This window comes from Aquila chrysaetos, chromosome 10 (assembly GCF_900496995.4).
Source record: "Aquila chrysaetos chrysaetos chromosome 10, bAquChr1.4, whole genome shotgun sequence".
NCBI classification, from domain to species: Eukaryota; Metazoa; Chordata; class Aves; order Accipitriformes; family Accipitridae; genus Aquila; species Aquila chrysaetos.
In genome coordinates this window covers 13,031,948-13,046,149 of record NC_044013.1, presented here as the reverse complement: position 1 = coordinate 13,046,149, position 14,202 = coordinate 13,031,948, and the positions used below count along the sequence as shown (strand labels likewise).

General features: G+C 47.2%; 1 protein-coding gene across 17 annotated transcripts in view; it reads right to left on the bottom strand.

Annotated features, from left to right (window-relative positions):
* The window catches only part of LOC115347044 (LIM domain containing preferred translocation partner in lipoma), a 353,563-nt gene that overhangs the window by 180,841 nt on the left and 158,520 nt on the right, over positions 1–14,202 (bottom strand). For 16 of the 17 annotated variants that reach the window (XR_005933430.1, XM_030027920.1, XM_030027918.1 and 13 more), the window contains one exon: positions 9,232–9,344. Coding sequence is in view for 15 of the 17 variants with exons in the window: in XM_030027920.1 (XP_029883780.1) it covers positions 9,232–9,344 (113 nt within the window). In the remaining 2 variants the exon portion in view is untranslated. Of the gene's footprint in view, positions 1–261; positions 392–9,231; positions 9,345–14,202 lie in introns of those variants that run through there. The other variant, XM_041126885.1, reaches the window with a different exon arrangement.

Genomic DNA, 14,202 nt, shown 5'->3' with positions numbered 1-14,202 from the left:
ACTACATGAAAGTCAATGGCTTGGGTTTGGCTTCTGCAGAAATGAGTCATATAAAAAATCTAGTATATTTCTCTCAAAGTTGAGAGGAGGAAAATCTGGACTCTGCCTCAGTCCACATGTTTTTCGGGCGGTTAATGGTTGCAGTCCATGGGGTGGGCAAGACTCGGCTGGGCCAGCCCCACAGTTCTGATTCACGGAGGAAGGTCCTTGCCTTCTAGAAGTTTGCAACCTCATTTTCCAAACCATTAGGCCCACTTTTACCTTCCCTTCAAGGCTGCCAGATGTGTGTCTGGTATTTGACTTGGCTGGATGAACGTGGGTTTTCTTTCTTTTTTAACAACCTCCTCCTCTCGTTCGGACACCTTACCTTCCACGCATTTCCTAATCGAGTACCTCAGCTGAAGAAAAAGGACCTGAATTACACAGAAAGGGGAACAATGAATAACTTGCACTGCCCAGAGACTGCTGCAAAACCCTGTTGCAGAGAGTATCCCCAGTGTGCAGATGCCTCCCGGGTGAGCTTCAAGGTTTATTTTGATACCGTCCATATGCAAATAAATGAATGTAAGTTGTTCTTTTCCAATAAGAATTCATGTATCGGAAAATGTGTCCCCAGTGCACGAGACGTCAGGAAAATATCTTTTAACTGTATTTCTGCTTGGGGCCAACACAGCCACAGAAGCCAAACGGGATTTACTTCTGCACAGAAAGTACATTCCCTACCTGAATGTCTTTAAGAGGCTCACTTGACCTTAGCATCGACCAAACGCCGCTCCCAGAGGGCAGCCCTACCACTACCCACGGGAAGCGCTGATGCCCGAACGTCTGCACAGACCTCGGCAGTGGCATCTTTTGGGAACACACAGAAAGGTATTGCAGGGCAGAACCAGGGGAATTTGCAGAGCCAGAGACAGGGGGAGGAAGGGGAGAGTGACTCAGGAGTGAGTGGAGTAACAGAGCTGAAGAGGAAGGCTAGACCTGGGACGTGACAAGACATGAGGCTGTTTCCATGGCAAAAGAGAGATGTGGAGATGAGGAGATGGAGAGGGAAGGAGCCGTAGCTCAGGACTGTTGAATGAGAGGAGTTTCTACAGCACCTCTGGTGGAGCTGTCACTTGCTGGCTTCAGCAACGCTTTGAGTTGCTACAGCTTTCCCAAACATTTCTATTTTACTTCTCACACCACTAAAAACAACACTAAAAACATCGTATGATGTTTTCCAGATGCTCTTCCTTACCTGTTCTTTGTGTGTTAAAGCTAATCAACATCCTGCATTTTCACCAGCAAATCAAATCTGAAAAATACAACTGTAGGGAATGGTCCTGCAAAGATGGAGTTTAATGGCAGCAGACACTTAAAATCATGCCTGCCCTTCTGTCCTGGAACAAATTCCTCCAGCTCTGGCTACAACAACATTTCTCATTGGTATTTCTGCCACTTTTCAGCTTGCTCAGACACTGTGCCGCACGTTCTTCACAGAGGCAATATTTTCTGACAACAAAACCACCCGTCATGGCAGCTGAAGCTGTTTTTCACCAGCAATGGAAACTGAAAAACAGAGACAGGAACCTGCATCTCAGCCACTTCCATTCTTGGAAATTAGATGCTCTCACAACTTCTCCATATCCACATCTCATTACTGCCAGGCAAAATTTGCATCAAAAATAGAATGAAGTTTGCCCTACTCCTTGAACTACTCCAGGGCTTTAAAACTGCATTTAGACAGACTATTGGATTCTCCAATCAGTATAGCTGTATTTCCTTTCATCTTGTTTGACCAAAGCTCATTTCTGTACCGCACAGCCTCACAGTACTTAAAAGCACCAAAACCAAGGTGGGAATCTGGCTCTGTCTGCTCTATCACGTTCCAGCCTACCACCATGCTCAAGCTGCATGGAAAGACTTTGACTTTCTAAACCACATCTTCCAATCCCAGCCAGCTTCATAGAAAAGGCGTAATAGTTTGTCTGCTGCAATTTTTAGAATTCCTTCTTGCTACTGACAGTCTGCCTGTCTTAGTCTTGCCTCTGCATTACAGTTCCCTAATGCAACACAGGCTACCCAAGATTTGACACAGGAGCAACCGATCTTGCAAGAGATCTTTCCTAGGACCTGCTAATCCAACAGAAGATTTGAATAGCACTCAGAAACGAGAAGAATGGAAATTTCTTCAATTCTGATCATGTTACCTCACTCTCTTCCATCACTCAGCTCATCTGCTTTGATGGGAGAATTCCCACATCATCATTATCTTTTTATTTTCCCTCTGCTTAAATAATTCTACCTTGGATACAATGATGTTTTTGCTTCCTTTTTGTCTGTCACAGGCCGATACTAGCTCTGACAGGATAAAATTGGCTCCTTTTTCTGCATGCTATCCATGCCTCCCCTATTACTTTCCACATTCATGTCTCTATTATCCACGGGCGGATAATCCAGGTTACAGATTAACCTCTCTGCAGGTGCCAGCAGTGAACCTCATTCCAGCACCGGCAGTGTGACAGTGTCCCACAAAGACACCCACACGAGCCAGGAGGTGCCCAGCAGGGCTTGTAACCTTGGGCCCAGCACTGGGGGACCACAGCCCGTTGTTTGGACCCAAGCCGGCACATGTGCATAACACTACCCTGTGTATTAACCTGCGATGGTTTTAGCTTGATGATCTCTGAACATCGTAATCAGCAACATCTCTGACCTTTCTGTTTCCTATCACAACTTCTTAGATGGTCCCATACCCTTATTTACATATGATCTGTATTAGGCTTTTGCTTTCTTCTGCTCCCTCACCTCATCACCCGCTGTATAGCAGATTATCAAAAGCCGCTCTGTTCCATCTCCAAAAGCGTCTCCCAGCCTCAGTCATAACCCTCCTCCCAGAGAAGGCACGAGTGTGCACCAGTGCAGGTCCTGGCGCATCCTGCGTGCTGTGTTACTATATTAAATAATAACATAACAAATACATTAAATAACACAGTAATAAGCATGATGAAAATAATGAGCAGTTAACTGTTTGGATCCCTGCTTCCTTTGTAGCCCTTGCCGAGAGGTTTAGCTATTAAAGGCTGTATTGCATTATAACATTGCCAAGATATTAATAGGCAGGCAGAGAGGTGAATGGCAGGCTTACGCCGTACAATTAAAACTTTTCCAGTTTACCCTTTCAGTAAAATTTGTGGTTTATAATAAGCATCTTTGTCTATTCTGAAGAGAGTAAGGATTGGAAAGTTACACAGATGGGAACAGAGGTTCATTAAAGATTTAAAATAGAATGTGGTTTGGCATTGTAAAACAAACATGCGTATAAGATGGGTTGCATCAAGAGCTGCCTGAAAGAAATGCTCAGTGTTCCTTTTTTCTTGTGATCCTGGATCTACTGGTCATGCTACCCACAGAAAGGGATAAAAAAGCAGCAGGGATAAAATGTGCACGCTTGCTCCCTAATAACATGGAGGTCTGCTCTATATCCCCACTCATTATGCATTTCTCATACACATATATAGTATGTATATATATATGCATACGAGAAAAACATGCATTTTATCTATCAGGCATCCAGATATTCATCATCATATACAGACTTCATATTACTGATTTTTCACACCTTAGTGCCTAGAAACCCCTATTATAGAGCAAACGTGTATTGACCTGTAGAGACCCTGTGAGCGTTTAAACATGCAGAGAGCATACATGTTATTTGTTCAAGTCTAATTCAGAGCACAGCACATTCCTGTTTCTCAAACACACGAGGAAGGCAGAAGAAGGGAGACAGATCAAAAGCATTCCTGCAAAGCCAAGGTTTGAGTAAGAGGGTTAACATTACCAGGTAATTTATTTATACTGTTGGACACAGCTTCAATTTAGATAAAAGGCAGTTGCTTATCACATGGATTTTAATGAATCAGGTTAGGAGTTCCAGAAATCTGCAAAAGCTGGATCTCAAATGGCAAGTGATACACACAGACTATGGCTTTATTTACAGAGTCACTGGGAGCTACCGCTGCTTGCCCGGAGCCAGGCAGCCCTGCGGGCAGCTAGAGCTGCGCTGCATTACCGATGTTCCTCACCAGCGAGCACCTACACCCAGGCCAATAATCCTGATGATTAACAAAATCTAGCACTAGAGGGAGGCTGAACACATGTTCTGCTCTCTTTGGCCTTTTCAGCTTCTCCAAACATTCAAAGGCAGGCGATTGATTTAAAGCAAACCCAGCACCCAGGCAGAGCCCAGCTGCCACGCCGCTGAGCAGGAGACGTGCTATTTAAGGCAGCACCCCCTGTAGGCAAAAATCACGCTCTTCCCTCCCCAACTATTTGTCAATATGTGCACCCAAAATTAAAAAAAAAAAAATATAAAAAAAAAAATTCCTCCATTCCGGCTGTTGCCTTAGCTGGTGAGTCACAGCCCACGAAGAGGCACCACTGCCGCCGCTCGCCAGGAGGGAGTCAGACAGCAAAATGCCTGGCAACCTCCTCCGTAACAAGGATGAGGCTCTCGCTGCTCGCATCTATCAACACGTTCCCACCTTCTCCCAGGCGTGAGCGCTAGGTAGAAGCGAGCCGGGTCTCCTCTGAACAGCCTTGCAGAGGAAGGCGCATATGCCTTCAGACTGCGTTTCGGCATTTCTCCTTCCAAAATTCCTTGGCAATAGGAATTTGAGCCCTTTGGCTCATTTTCTGCGTATCGCAACAGGATGATACAACCATTGAGTCCACTAGGTCTGAACATGGGAACAGTTCCCTGCCCACGTAGCTGCAGCACTGCAGCCCCTCCACACATAGGTGGTTATAACAAGAACTGGTATATTAAACTATTTTATATTGCACTTCATGCAACTGTTCAAAGTCTGACTGTTTCTTCACTCTAACCCCTGTCCTAAACCACTTCTACACATCCTCTTTGGCATATCCCAAATTCTTACTGTTTTCAGCCGCTGATGGTGTTCACTTATTAATTCACAGTTCTTACAGTAATGAGGCGGTGCAATGTAGCAGACAGAATTGCTCTGGGACGCAGGAGATCTAGGTCCTATTTTTAGCCTGCTGCTGGTCAGCCTGTGACCTAGGCAAAGCACTTTCCCTGCTTCAGCTTTCTTATCAGGGAGAGACTGGTATTTCTTTTGTAAAGTGTTTTGTGGCCTGTCAATAAAAAACACACTGATAACAGCCAGGGGTTGTTGGGAAAGGGCGATCTCCCAGCTGAATACAATCCTCTCCTTTCCGTGTTGCAGTAGCATCTAGGGTCCCAAATGAAAATCGGATCCATACTGCAGATGCAGCACCTGCGGGTAATTAGCAGCGATTCACAAATGCATGTTTTTCCAAGGTGGCCATTGGCAGGTCCGCAGTGGAGGGTCACATCTGCTCTGAGCCACCCCGGTCCTGCCCCAACACAAAACGCTGGACTCTGAACCCCTCCTTTAAGGAGAACTGGTTATTCCAAAGCCAGTGGAGATGTGAAGCCCCCGCAATACAGCTTATCGAGATGCCCCCGTAGCACACACGGCTCCAGAGCCAGCCTTCCCGGCGACGGGACGCAGGGTAGGGATCGGCTTTTCACACTGCTGTGCGCAGTCCCCATCCCTGAGCAACCCTGCCTGGCGAGGAAGGAAGAAACTGCTGGCGCCATGAGCAAGGGTCCCTCTCTCTGAGCAAACAAGGGCACTCGAGAGGTTGCTTAAGAGAGTTTTTCACTTTGCTTTCTCTGGCCTGGGCAGAATGCCTGTTTTGAAACTAGAAGGCAAAAAAAAAAAAAAATAAAATCTGCCTCCCTCCCTCCCAGATCTATCTATTTCCCTTTGACAAACAGTGATTTCATTTTTCTTCCCATCCAGGATTTATTTTTTTTTTCTCTTTTAAACTGAGCCCAAGCCAACGTGGCAAAAGGCTCTTTGCTCATGTCCTTATTTGTCAAACACGCCATCACCGCGCCCTCACCACCATTCTGGGAACAAGCCCTCGCCTTCGCCGGCTGACTTCAGCTGAACGGGAACTTCCCAACACAACTCTCCCCCAGCCCCAATGCACTCTTTTTTAAAATAAACATTTCCTTTTCTTTTTTTTAAAAAGCGTTACAGTTTATAAGAAAACAGTTTAAATTTCCTTCCCTTTTCCTCCCTAGCCCTGCTGTGAATCCAAATATGACGGATCTAGATGGGAAAACAGAAATTACAAGAAAGTGCCAGATCTGCTGCAAAGGTATTTCACAACCCAGTCCTCTTCTTATTGCCATGGGAGCATAAGCACCTCAAGGGAAGTCAGATACTAAAGTACCTTTTTGGATCTGATCCTAAGTGGCCAGTTCCACTGTCCAAACAGAGATCCAGAGATAAACAGGCCTATGAAAACTGGGCATTATTATTTTAACTGCTGCTCTTAAGCTACAACTGTGCAGCTTTTACTTTCTGCTAACACTAACGCACAAAATGATAATAAACTAAACATATATATATTCTGCTGCCCTCATCAACTTAACACCTAGTATAAAAAGCTTTACCTGGAGCCACAGCACACATATTTCATAAGCTGTCATCAGCACTCTGCCATCCAGAGAGAAATTCTGTTGTAAAGGGGCCGATTTGCTGGAGCAGATAAATTTCAAACTCTGGAGTAAATCTGGAGGGCTCGCACCAGGCCTGCAGGAGCCGAACCGCCCCAGGCAGCAGCCTCAGATCTGGTCCTTGCTCAGGAGAGGGTCATCTGCTCCAGCACTTACATCCAGCAACGGGGAAACTGAGGCATGGAAATTAAGTGGCCTGGCATCGGAGAGCAGAATCAGGCTTGGCTTTAGTTTGGTGGAGCCCCATCCAACACATGCTCATGAGATCCCTGCCTTCAGGCAACCATGTCCTGAGGGCTGAGAAAGGATTCACAGCAGAAGGAACACAGCCACCGTTTGTTCTGCTCCTTCGGCACAGGAGCCTCTGCCCAGAGTTGTGAAAATGATTGTGTTCAACAATCATTGTGCATTCAACAATGCACAAAGGCGTCGAGCAGCTTTCTCCATCGCCACCTGCCCTTTTCCCTCATCTCTCGGGCCTTACGTCTTGCATCAGCATGGCTTTTGCTGCTCCTGCAAGATAAGGAGCTGATCTTGCAGCACGAGACCCGTTGGCTCCTGACTTAGCCCTGGCTTTTGTCTGCTCCCAATCTCCTTCAGAGGATGGAAGGGAAAAGAAAGGGGAAAAAGGTGACAAGAGAGCACAGATTAAAGGCAGGGACCCGTGCTCGCTGCACAGAGTACATCTGGGGGTCATGACAGGCAGGAGTGCTGGGGTATGGCTGGTAGGCTTGCCTTCCTCCAAACAGGACACCACACGAAGGAATCTCGCTCTCCTGCCAAAACCCAATGCTGTGAACATGGCTCTAGCCCCAGCTTCCCAAAGCCAGAGAGAAAGGGTGTGACAAATAGCAATTTCATGAGCTCAGCGGGGAAGAGCCACCCCGTCGAGTGGTTCTACCACGGGGCACGTCCCAGTGACAGCCCTGAGTGGCTCAGGCACATCTTTGGACCCATCGCAGAAGGGAGGCATGAGGAGCCGAAGAAACGAGCCCCTTCCAATAAACACGGCGAGGTCCCCTCCTTGGGCGACCCAGCAAGGGGGAAGCCTGACCCCAGAGAAGCACGTGAGGTGCCGCAACCCCTTGCCGCTGCCCAGGCTCCTGCGCAGGCAGCCGTGCAGGCAGGACTCTGCCCTCGCCAGGAGCCTGCTGCATCGCCGCTTCCCAGGACGGTCTGGAAGCTCCCCTGCTCCCATGGGGTCCATTCTTCTCGGAGAGATAAGAGACAGAACAACACTTGCTGGGGAATTACTTCATTCCCCCAAGGCTGGGAAAAAGCCATGCTCCGCACTTGGCTAATGTCCCTGATGGCTGCAGCCTTTCCTGGCAAGGGAGAACACAATCCTCATTAACCCCTTCCCTCTCAAAGGCTGCTTGTAATGCTGAACTGGTTGCAGGAACACGCTGAGACTTTGTGATAGCATCTGAACATCTCGCCACAGGCAAGAGATCACAGGAAGCCCACGAGGGAGGGAAATGTTTTCTTTTTATAGAGGCATAAAGTAGACGAATTGACTCTAGAGTTTGTGGTGGGGTCAGGAACTAAGTCAGGTCTCTTGAACCCTGTTTAACGTCTGCCCACTAGCCTATTCTCAGGTTCAAATCCACTGAAGGACACAGGACTGCCACAACCTTCCAGGGTCATCAAGGGCAGCCCCATGGCTGTGGATATGTGGTTACACAACTGTCATCAGCCTCAAACCTAGATTAGGCTCGCTTTGCTCTCACTCCTCCTCCCAGAAGGCTCTTCCAGACCTTTGCAGCCTCGGTGCTTAGAAACTTGCCAAACACCAGCATGAAGGTACTTCTGGCAAGCTCACCCTCTCCTCTTCCTGCACCAACACTCACCCAGAGCTGAAACATTTCTTCTTCTCTGGTGCTTATTCCCCAAAGGTACTTCAAATTTGCAACCATACCCCCTCCTTGGCCTTACTTTTGCTCAGCTAACAAGCCAAACTCTTCTGGTCTCCACTGGCAAGATCAGCTCCTCAATTCCTGATCACCTTGACAGCCTGTCCCTGCAGTCTGAATATACCTGTCTTGAATGTGCCTGAGCTAACACAAGAGTACCTGGCACCCCAGGCAAGCTGGCGATGTCTGCATAAAGGTGTTCATACCTTTCAAAGGTGTTCAAGGCATGTCCCTATCCACACAGGACATGCCATCATCACCTGATGCATCTTTGAAGTTGCACTTTCATCCAGATGGCAAATCTAGAGGATCCAAGTCAGCAAAAAGGGGGTGAAAAGGGTCTCAAGTGACATCACTGGAGCCTGGGCCAGGGCTTATTTGCTCCACTTAATTTTAGGCTTCTAAACAAAGCACTTTTAGGATCAGATTACTGCCCTAAAGTCTCTCCATGGTCCATGAAAGACATGGCCCTTCCAGAAAACAATTCATTCTGGGAAGGTTTCACTCCCATCCGCCATCACAAGGACATAAGGCAATTAGTCTTCTAATTCAAGCCGGATGGGAAAAATCCTTTAATAGCTTTGCAAGTTTTGAATGGAAATATTCCCTACTTGGGAAACACAGCTTGCTAAAGCTGACTTGGTTGTTCCTGACACATGATTTCTAACCACAGCACTTTGCCACCTCATTTTATTATCATCCATTCATTTCCACAATTTTTGGATCAGTTCTGCATGAATGATGAAATTCTTCTCTTCCTACCTGCACATTGAAAGTAACGTCATCCAGAGCGGGTGGGGGGGGAAAGGCACCTTGTGATGATGTGATGTTCCCGAGGTCATCCACAGGAGGTGGGGGTGGAGGAAGGAAGTCCCCTAGGAGAGAAAATGGGAGAACTTAGACTCACCAGCATTTCCCCACATCATGACAGGGATGATCAGGATGAACCCTGCAATGTTCACAGCTCTGCCATCGGTTTTGTGGCACAGGAAGTAACATATCATTTAACCATTAAATGCTCAGCTGCACCCCTCGCTGCTTCAGGAGATGGCTACGACAGCTTGGTAACGTTGGCAGATCGCTTCGAGGTGCTCAGACCCCACAGAAGGGGTCACCACCAGAAGGTGACTTGCCACAAAGCCTGAAGGCACCAACAACCAGCCCCACAGATAGAAGCTCGCATCTCAAACCTGCTGCATGCAACTACAAAACTTGCAATAATGAACACCCCGTGTCCAGCCTTGCAATGGATCCCATCCAATTCACCCCCCTTGCGTGCTAAATTATGCCAGCTCTTCTTGATCATTAGAAAGACAGCACTGTCTGCTGTCTAAAAGCAGGGATTCCCTGTTGCAGAGGATACATGGAGGGCTGGAGCTGGAGCCCGAAATCTAGACCAACCCATCTCCTGCATCCCTGCTGTTGGCAGGCAGCCATGCTCTCTGCATCTCCCTTTTCCTATAGGGACCTCACAGCTTCCTATAAAGAACTGCTGGGAAGATCACAGGCTCTTCTCAGTGAAAACAGCCACGTGATGGGCCAGGTGCAAGCTCAGAAGTATCCACCTCTTTTAACTCTGAGGAGGCTTTTTACATAGGGCTGATGTCCAAAATATCTACACTTTAATTTGCTCATCTTAAACTTCCAAAAGTGCTGATGTGAAAACAAAGCAGCATACTGGCTGTGAAGCCATCCAGCTTAGCGTAGGGATGGGAGACCTCTCCTTGAGAACTTCATGGGAGGTGGGAGCACGGAGGAGAAAACAAGGACAGAGCAGCACAGGCTGTGGGCAGCAGGACACCAGGCTCTGAAAGCACCCCCTAAGGATGGAAAAAAGGGCATTTGCCATTAGCACTGGATTTGGCTCCTGGGGAGGCAGCTGCCTGTAATTTGGACCACTTTGGTATATTTTTATTTCTTCTCATAAAGCTTGATGCTGCAAGTAGAGCTGTTTGCTGTTGCCTCTCCTGTGTGCAGCATCTGGGATGGAAGTTCAAGAGGAGTAAAAGTGGGATATTTCACATGTATAGGAACTGTTGCTTTTGGAGGGTTTTAACCCTTTGGGGAGGAAACATGGACTCCCTACTTGACCCTCCACATCTCCACAAAGTGCCACACTGCGTCCCAGGTACAGGCCCTCGGCGCCATCCCCAAATACCAACGAGCAGGCTCCAAACCGCTCGGAGAGGTGCTGAGCCAAACCCCAGTGACCCACAGTCCTCTGGACCACCTGTGCCCAGGCACGGGCACCAGCTGGGCAGCACCGCCGGCACGGCACCTTCATGCTATTTGCCGTGGGAAGCAGATGGGTCTGCAGCCCTGGAAAGCTTTTCTGCTTGATTTCAAATCACTCTCTAAAAGGCACAAACTCCCCCTAGGACTTTTAGGGAACTTATTTCCCAGGAAAGTAATTTCTTCCCATTTTCCCTGAAGTGAGCATGGATAGGACTCAAAAAACCCCCTCTGAATCCCTTAGAAAGTATCATCCTAAATACAGATGCAAAAAGACAGTTCGAAAACAACACACTGAAAACTAATTTAAGACAACCATGTTGCTCCAATACATAAAATCCCGTGAAACCTACTGGCTCATGATACTACAGAGTTCAAGACTGATTTTTTTTTTTTAAATTATGTCCAATAACATCTGCAGTATCCTCCTCTTTGCCCTATAATTAATCCAATCTTTTATTTCAAATCATATGAAATACAATACAGAGTAAAAAGAAAAGAAGAAATATTTTTAAATTAATATCTTGGTGTTTAGTTCTAAAAAATGCTGGGATGTTTGAGTGCTAAGTAAACTTTTCTCCTTTGCTCTGAAAATGACTCTCCAACCAACCAATGTGATTCTGCAAACAAATTCAACTCCAGCGGACACATACTTCCCAAAGAATACACTTCAGATGATGTTTCTCCAGTTAGTCCCAGCTCTGAAGCCAAAGACTCATCTCCCTGCACAGCACATTAGTCAGACACTCTTGCTTTATTACAACCCTTCAAAACACCTAAGCAAAATCATGGCATAGACTGTGCTGAAGGGGACGAGATAAAGAAAAGGACAGGGTTTGTGCACAAACAGAAGGGAAAAATAACAACTGCTATAAGAGAAGGGGAAAACAATGACTGCTAGAACAAACACAAAACAAATACCATTTTGCCCCTTTGGAAGATCTGTTCCTCCCGAAAGAAAAAAACATTGGCAAGATTTTCCAGAAAAGGAGCAAAGGACAGAAACAGAGAAAAGCCCTTTTCTAGAGTTTGGAAGAAAACACTTTTCTTTGCAGTAGGAGACAGCTGGCTTTACTGCATCCCAGCCCAGCTCTGCTGACTCTGTCCTATGTGTCAGATAAGCTGCTGGCTCCGCTGTCCCCACAAATGGGAAGGTTTTTAGACTGGGAAGCAGAGAGCAGATGCCTGATGAACTGGGGGGACCTTGCAGATGTTTGGCCTTTTCCTGGTCCTCTGCGAACAGATGGACTTTTCTCCTTCACAGCTTTAGTTATTTATTCTGCCACTGCACTTTCCTCTTTCCCACACACAGCCATAGGACCCGATGCTGTTCCCACTGCACTCGCGGGAGAGTATTCCCTCGGATGCAGGAGGGAAAGCTGTTACTGTATTATTATTATTGGCATTGCTGGAAGCCTCCCTCCGGCAGAGAGGGAAGCATGCAAAGACTGTAAAATCTGTGTCCTGAGCAGCGTACGGTTTTAGATGACATGTGGAAGAAACAGGTCTACGTTGGAAGGAGTGAAGGAGGAAAAAAAGCTGAAAGCAAGCCTACACTCCCTTTAAGCAGGCTCTCCCTACAATGCACCTCAGGGACCTTCCCTCACCCCCGAAGCTTTGCAAGCCAGATTTCACTTGCTTAGAGCCGGCAAGCCGTGGGAGGAAGCAGAAAAGTCCATATGCAGGCAGAGCGTATCACTGCCACCCACTGCTGACCCCTCCAGTGCCAGCCAGCTACGTGGGGAGCCGTCTGGGGAAGGGACCATCCCCTGGTCCGCATGGATGCACCAGCAACTGCGGGAGAAATGGGGCTCTGGGGTTACCAGAGTTAACCATGGGCTGGTGGAGGACACATCCCACCCTGAGTGCTCAACCTCTCCTGACTGATTTAACCCTGCTGCCCCTCCGTGAATAAGGGATAAGATGGGCAAAAGTCTTATTAGTATTGATTACTGCTCAGCACCGAGACTGGTATTTTGGTTGACATTCACCTGGCATCAGCCCCAACACTTGGAGGTACTTAAGAGTGCCTGCACCCTGCTTCGTCAACGGAGAGACATCAAGGCACCTCCAGAAGGCAATTTATACTTTAAGGCAGGTGAAAGTACCTTCCTACGGCAAGTCCCCCCACAGAGGCAGCCTGGGGGAGGCACGTTTGCAGGCAGGGAGCCGCATCCTGCCCCTCCTTGCATCGTGGCACGGCCTGCCTTCAGCTCTTGCGATGAGAAATCTCTACCCATTACCATACGTTGAGAGGAGAAAATAAACACTCCTCGTTGCGCCAGCTACTCATTTCTTCTTCTTACAGCTGTGAAGACCGTGAGTCAACCTACAAAGGGGCTGCGCAGTGCGACACATGCGCCAGCTTGGTTATTTCAGATACAATGGCGCAACGCACCGTGAAACCGCAGCTCTCAGCTCTTCTCTCAGCACCCGTGCCTGCTCCTGCACTGGAGCATCACCCAGTGCAACCATGAGAGGTGATACCACCAGCACTGGTAATGCTCTCCCCGATATTTTACATACAAGTAACTAGACAGAAATTAAGTGAGTCCGTCATGGCTATGTTGGGAAACTATAGCAGAGCCATAGGCAGAAGTGATGCCTCCCAAGCCCCAGCCCGGCTTCTGGGTCCGATCAGATCTGTGCCATGCAGATGCATTTGCAAGGTTTTACTCCTCTCTTCCCCCAAATTTCTCCTTACTTTTCAAATGTACGAATAAAAAATTGTTCAAAGCCTTAACAGACATCTACATCAGCACAAGCCTGTCAGGCTGACTAGAAACTCTTAAGATTTTTGTCATTGGCTGCCTGATGCCTTCTGGGTACAAGTACAAGCTGAGACAAACATCCTGCCTCATGCACCAAGCACCTTTCTCACTTACAGTCTAACCTTTAAATTTTTAAGTGCATTTCAGGGTTTTTTGCAGGATCAGGCTCGTGTCTCAAGCCTTTGTCTTCAGGGAGATATATCTGCCAGTCAACAAATGAATTGCAGCACAGTGCCTCCCCCCTTGACTGACACAGTTGTTTAGACATGAAGATTTGCAGCTTTGAAACTTCTAGACATGAAGAAGATCTCATATGTTCAGTAAGAAGAGACTGTCTGGGGGAAAAACCCTCAGAAACACAAAAAAGCAAAACACCATATTTTTCCCTAAAACAATAACTTAATGAAAGCTATCAACCAACAAAACAGGGTTCACACTGGTCTTCCCAGATCTCTGGCTGACATCTGAAGACTATATGCCCAGATGTTTTTCATTTTTCTCCTTCCAAACAAAAATAACCCTTTCTCATCTTCATCTTGATAATTTCTGACTCTGAAGCTGGTTCAGAATCAGTTTTAATCACCTGAAAAACACAGCTCGCCCCTGACTCAGAGACCAGACTAAAGACAGAGATGGAGCAAACCCCCACTGATGTGTTTCCATTCTGATCCAAACAGACTCCATTTGGCAAAGCACTGAGCAGATACAGGCACTTGCCATTGCTCGGTCA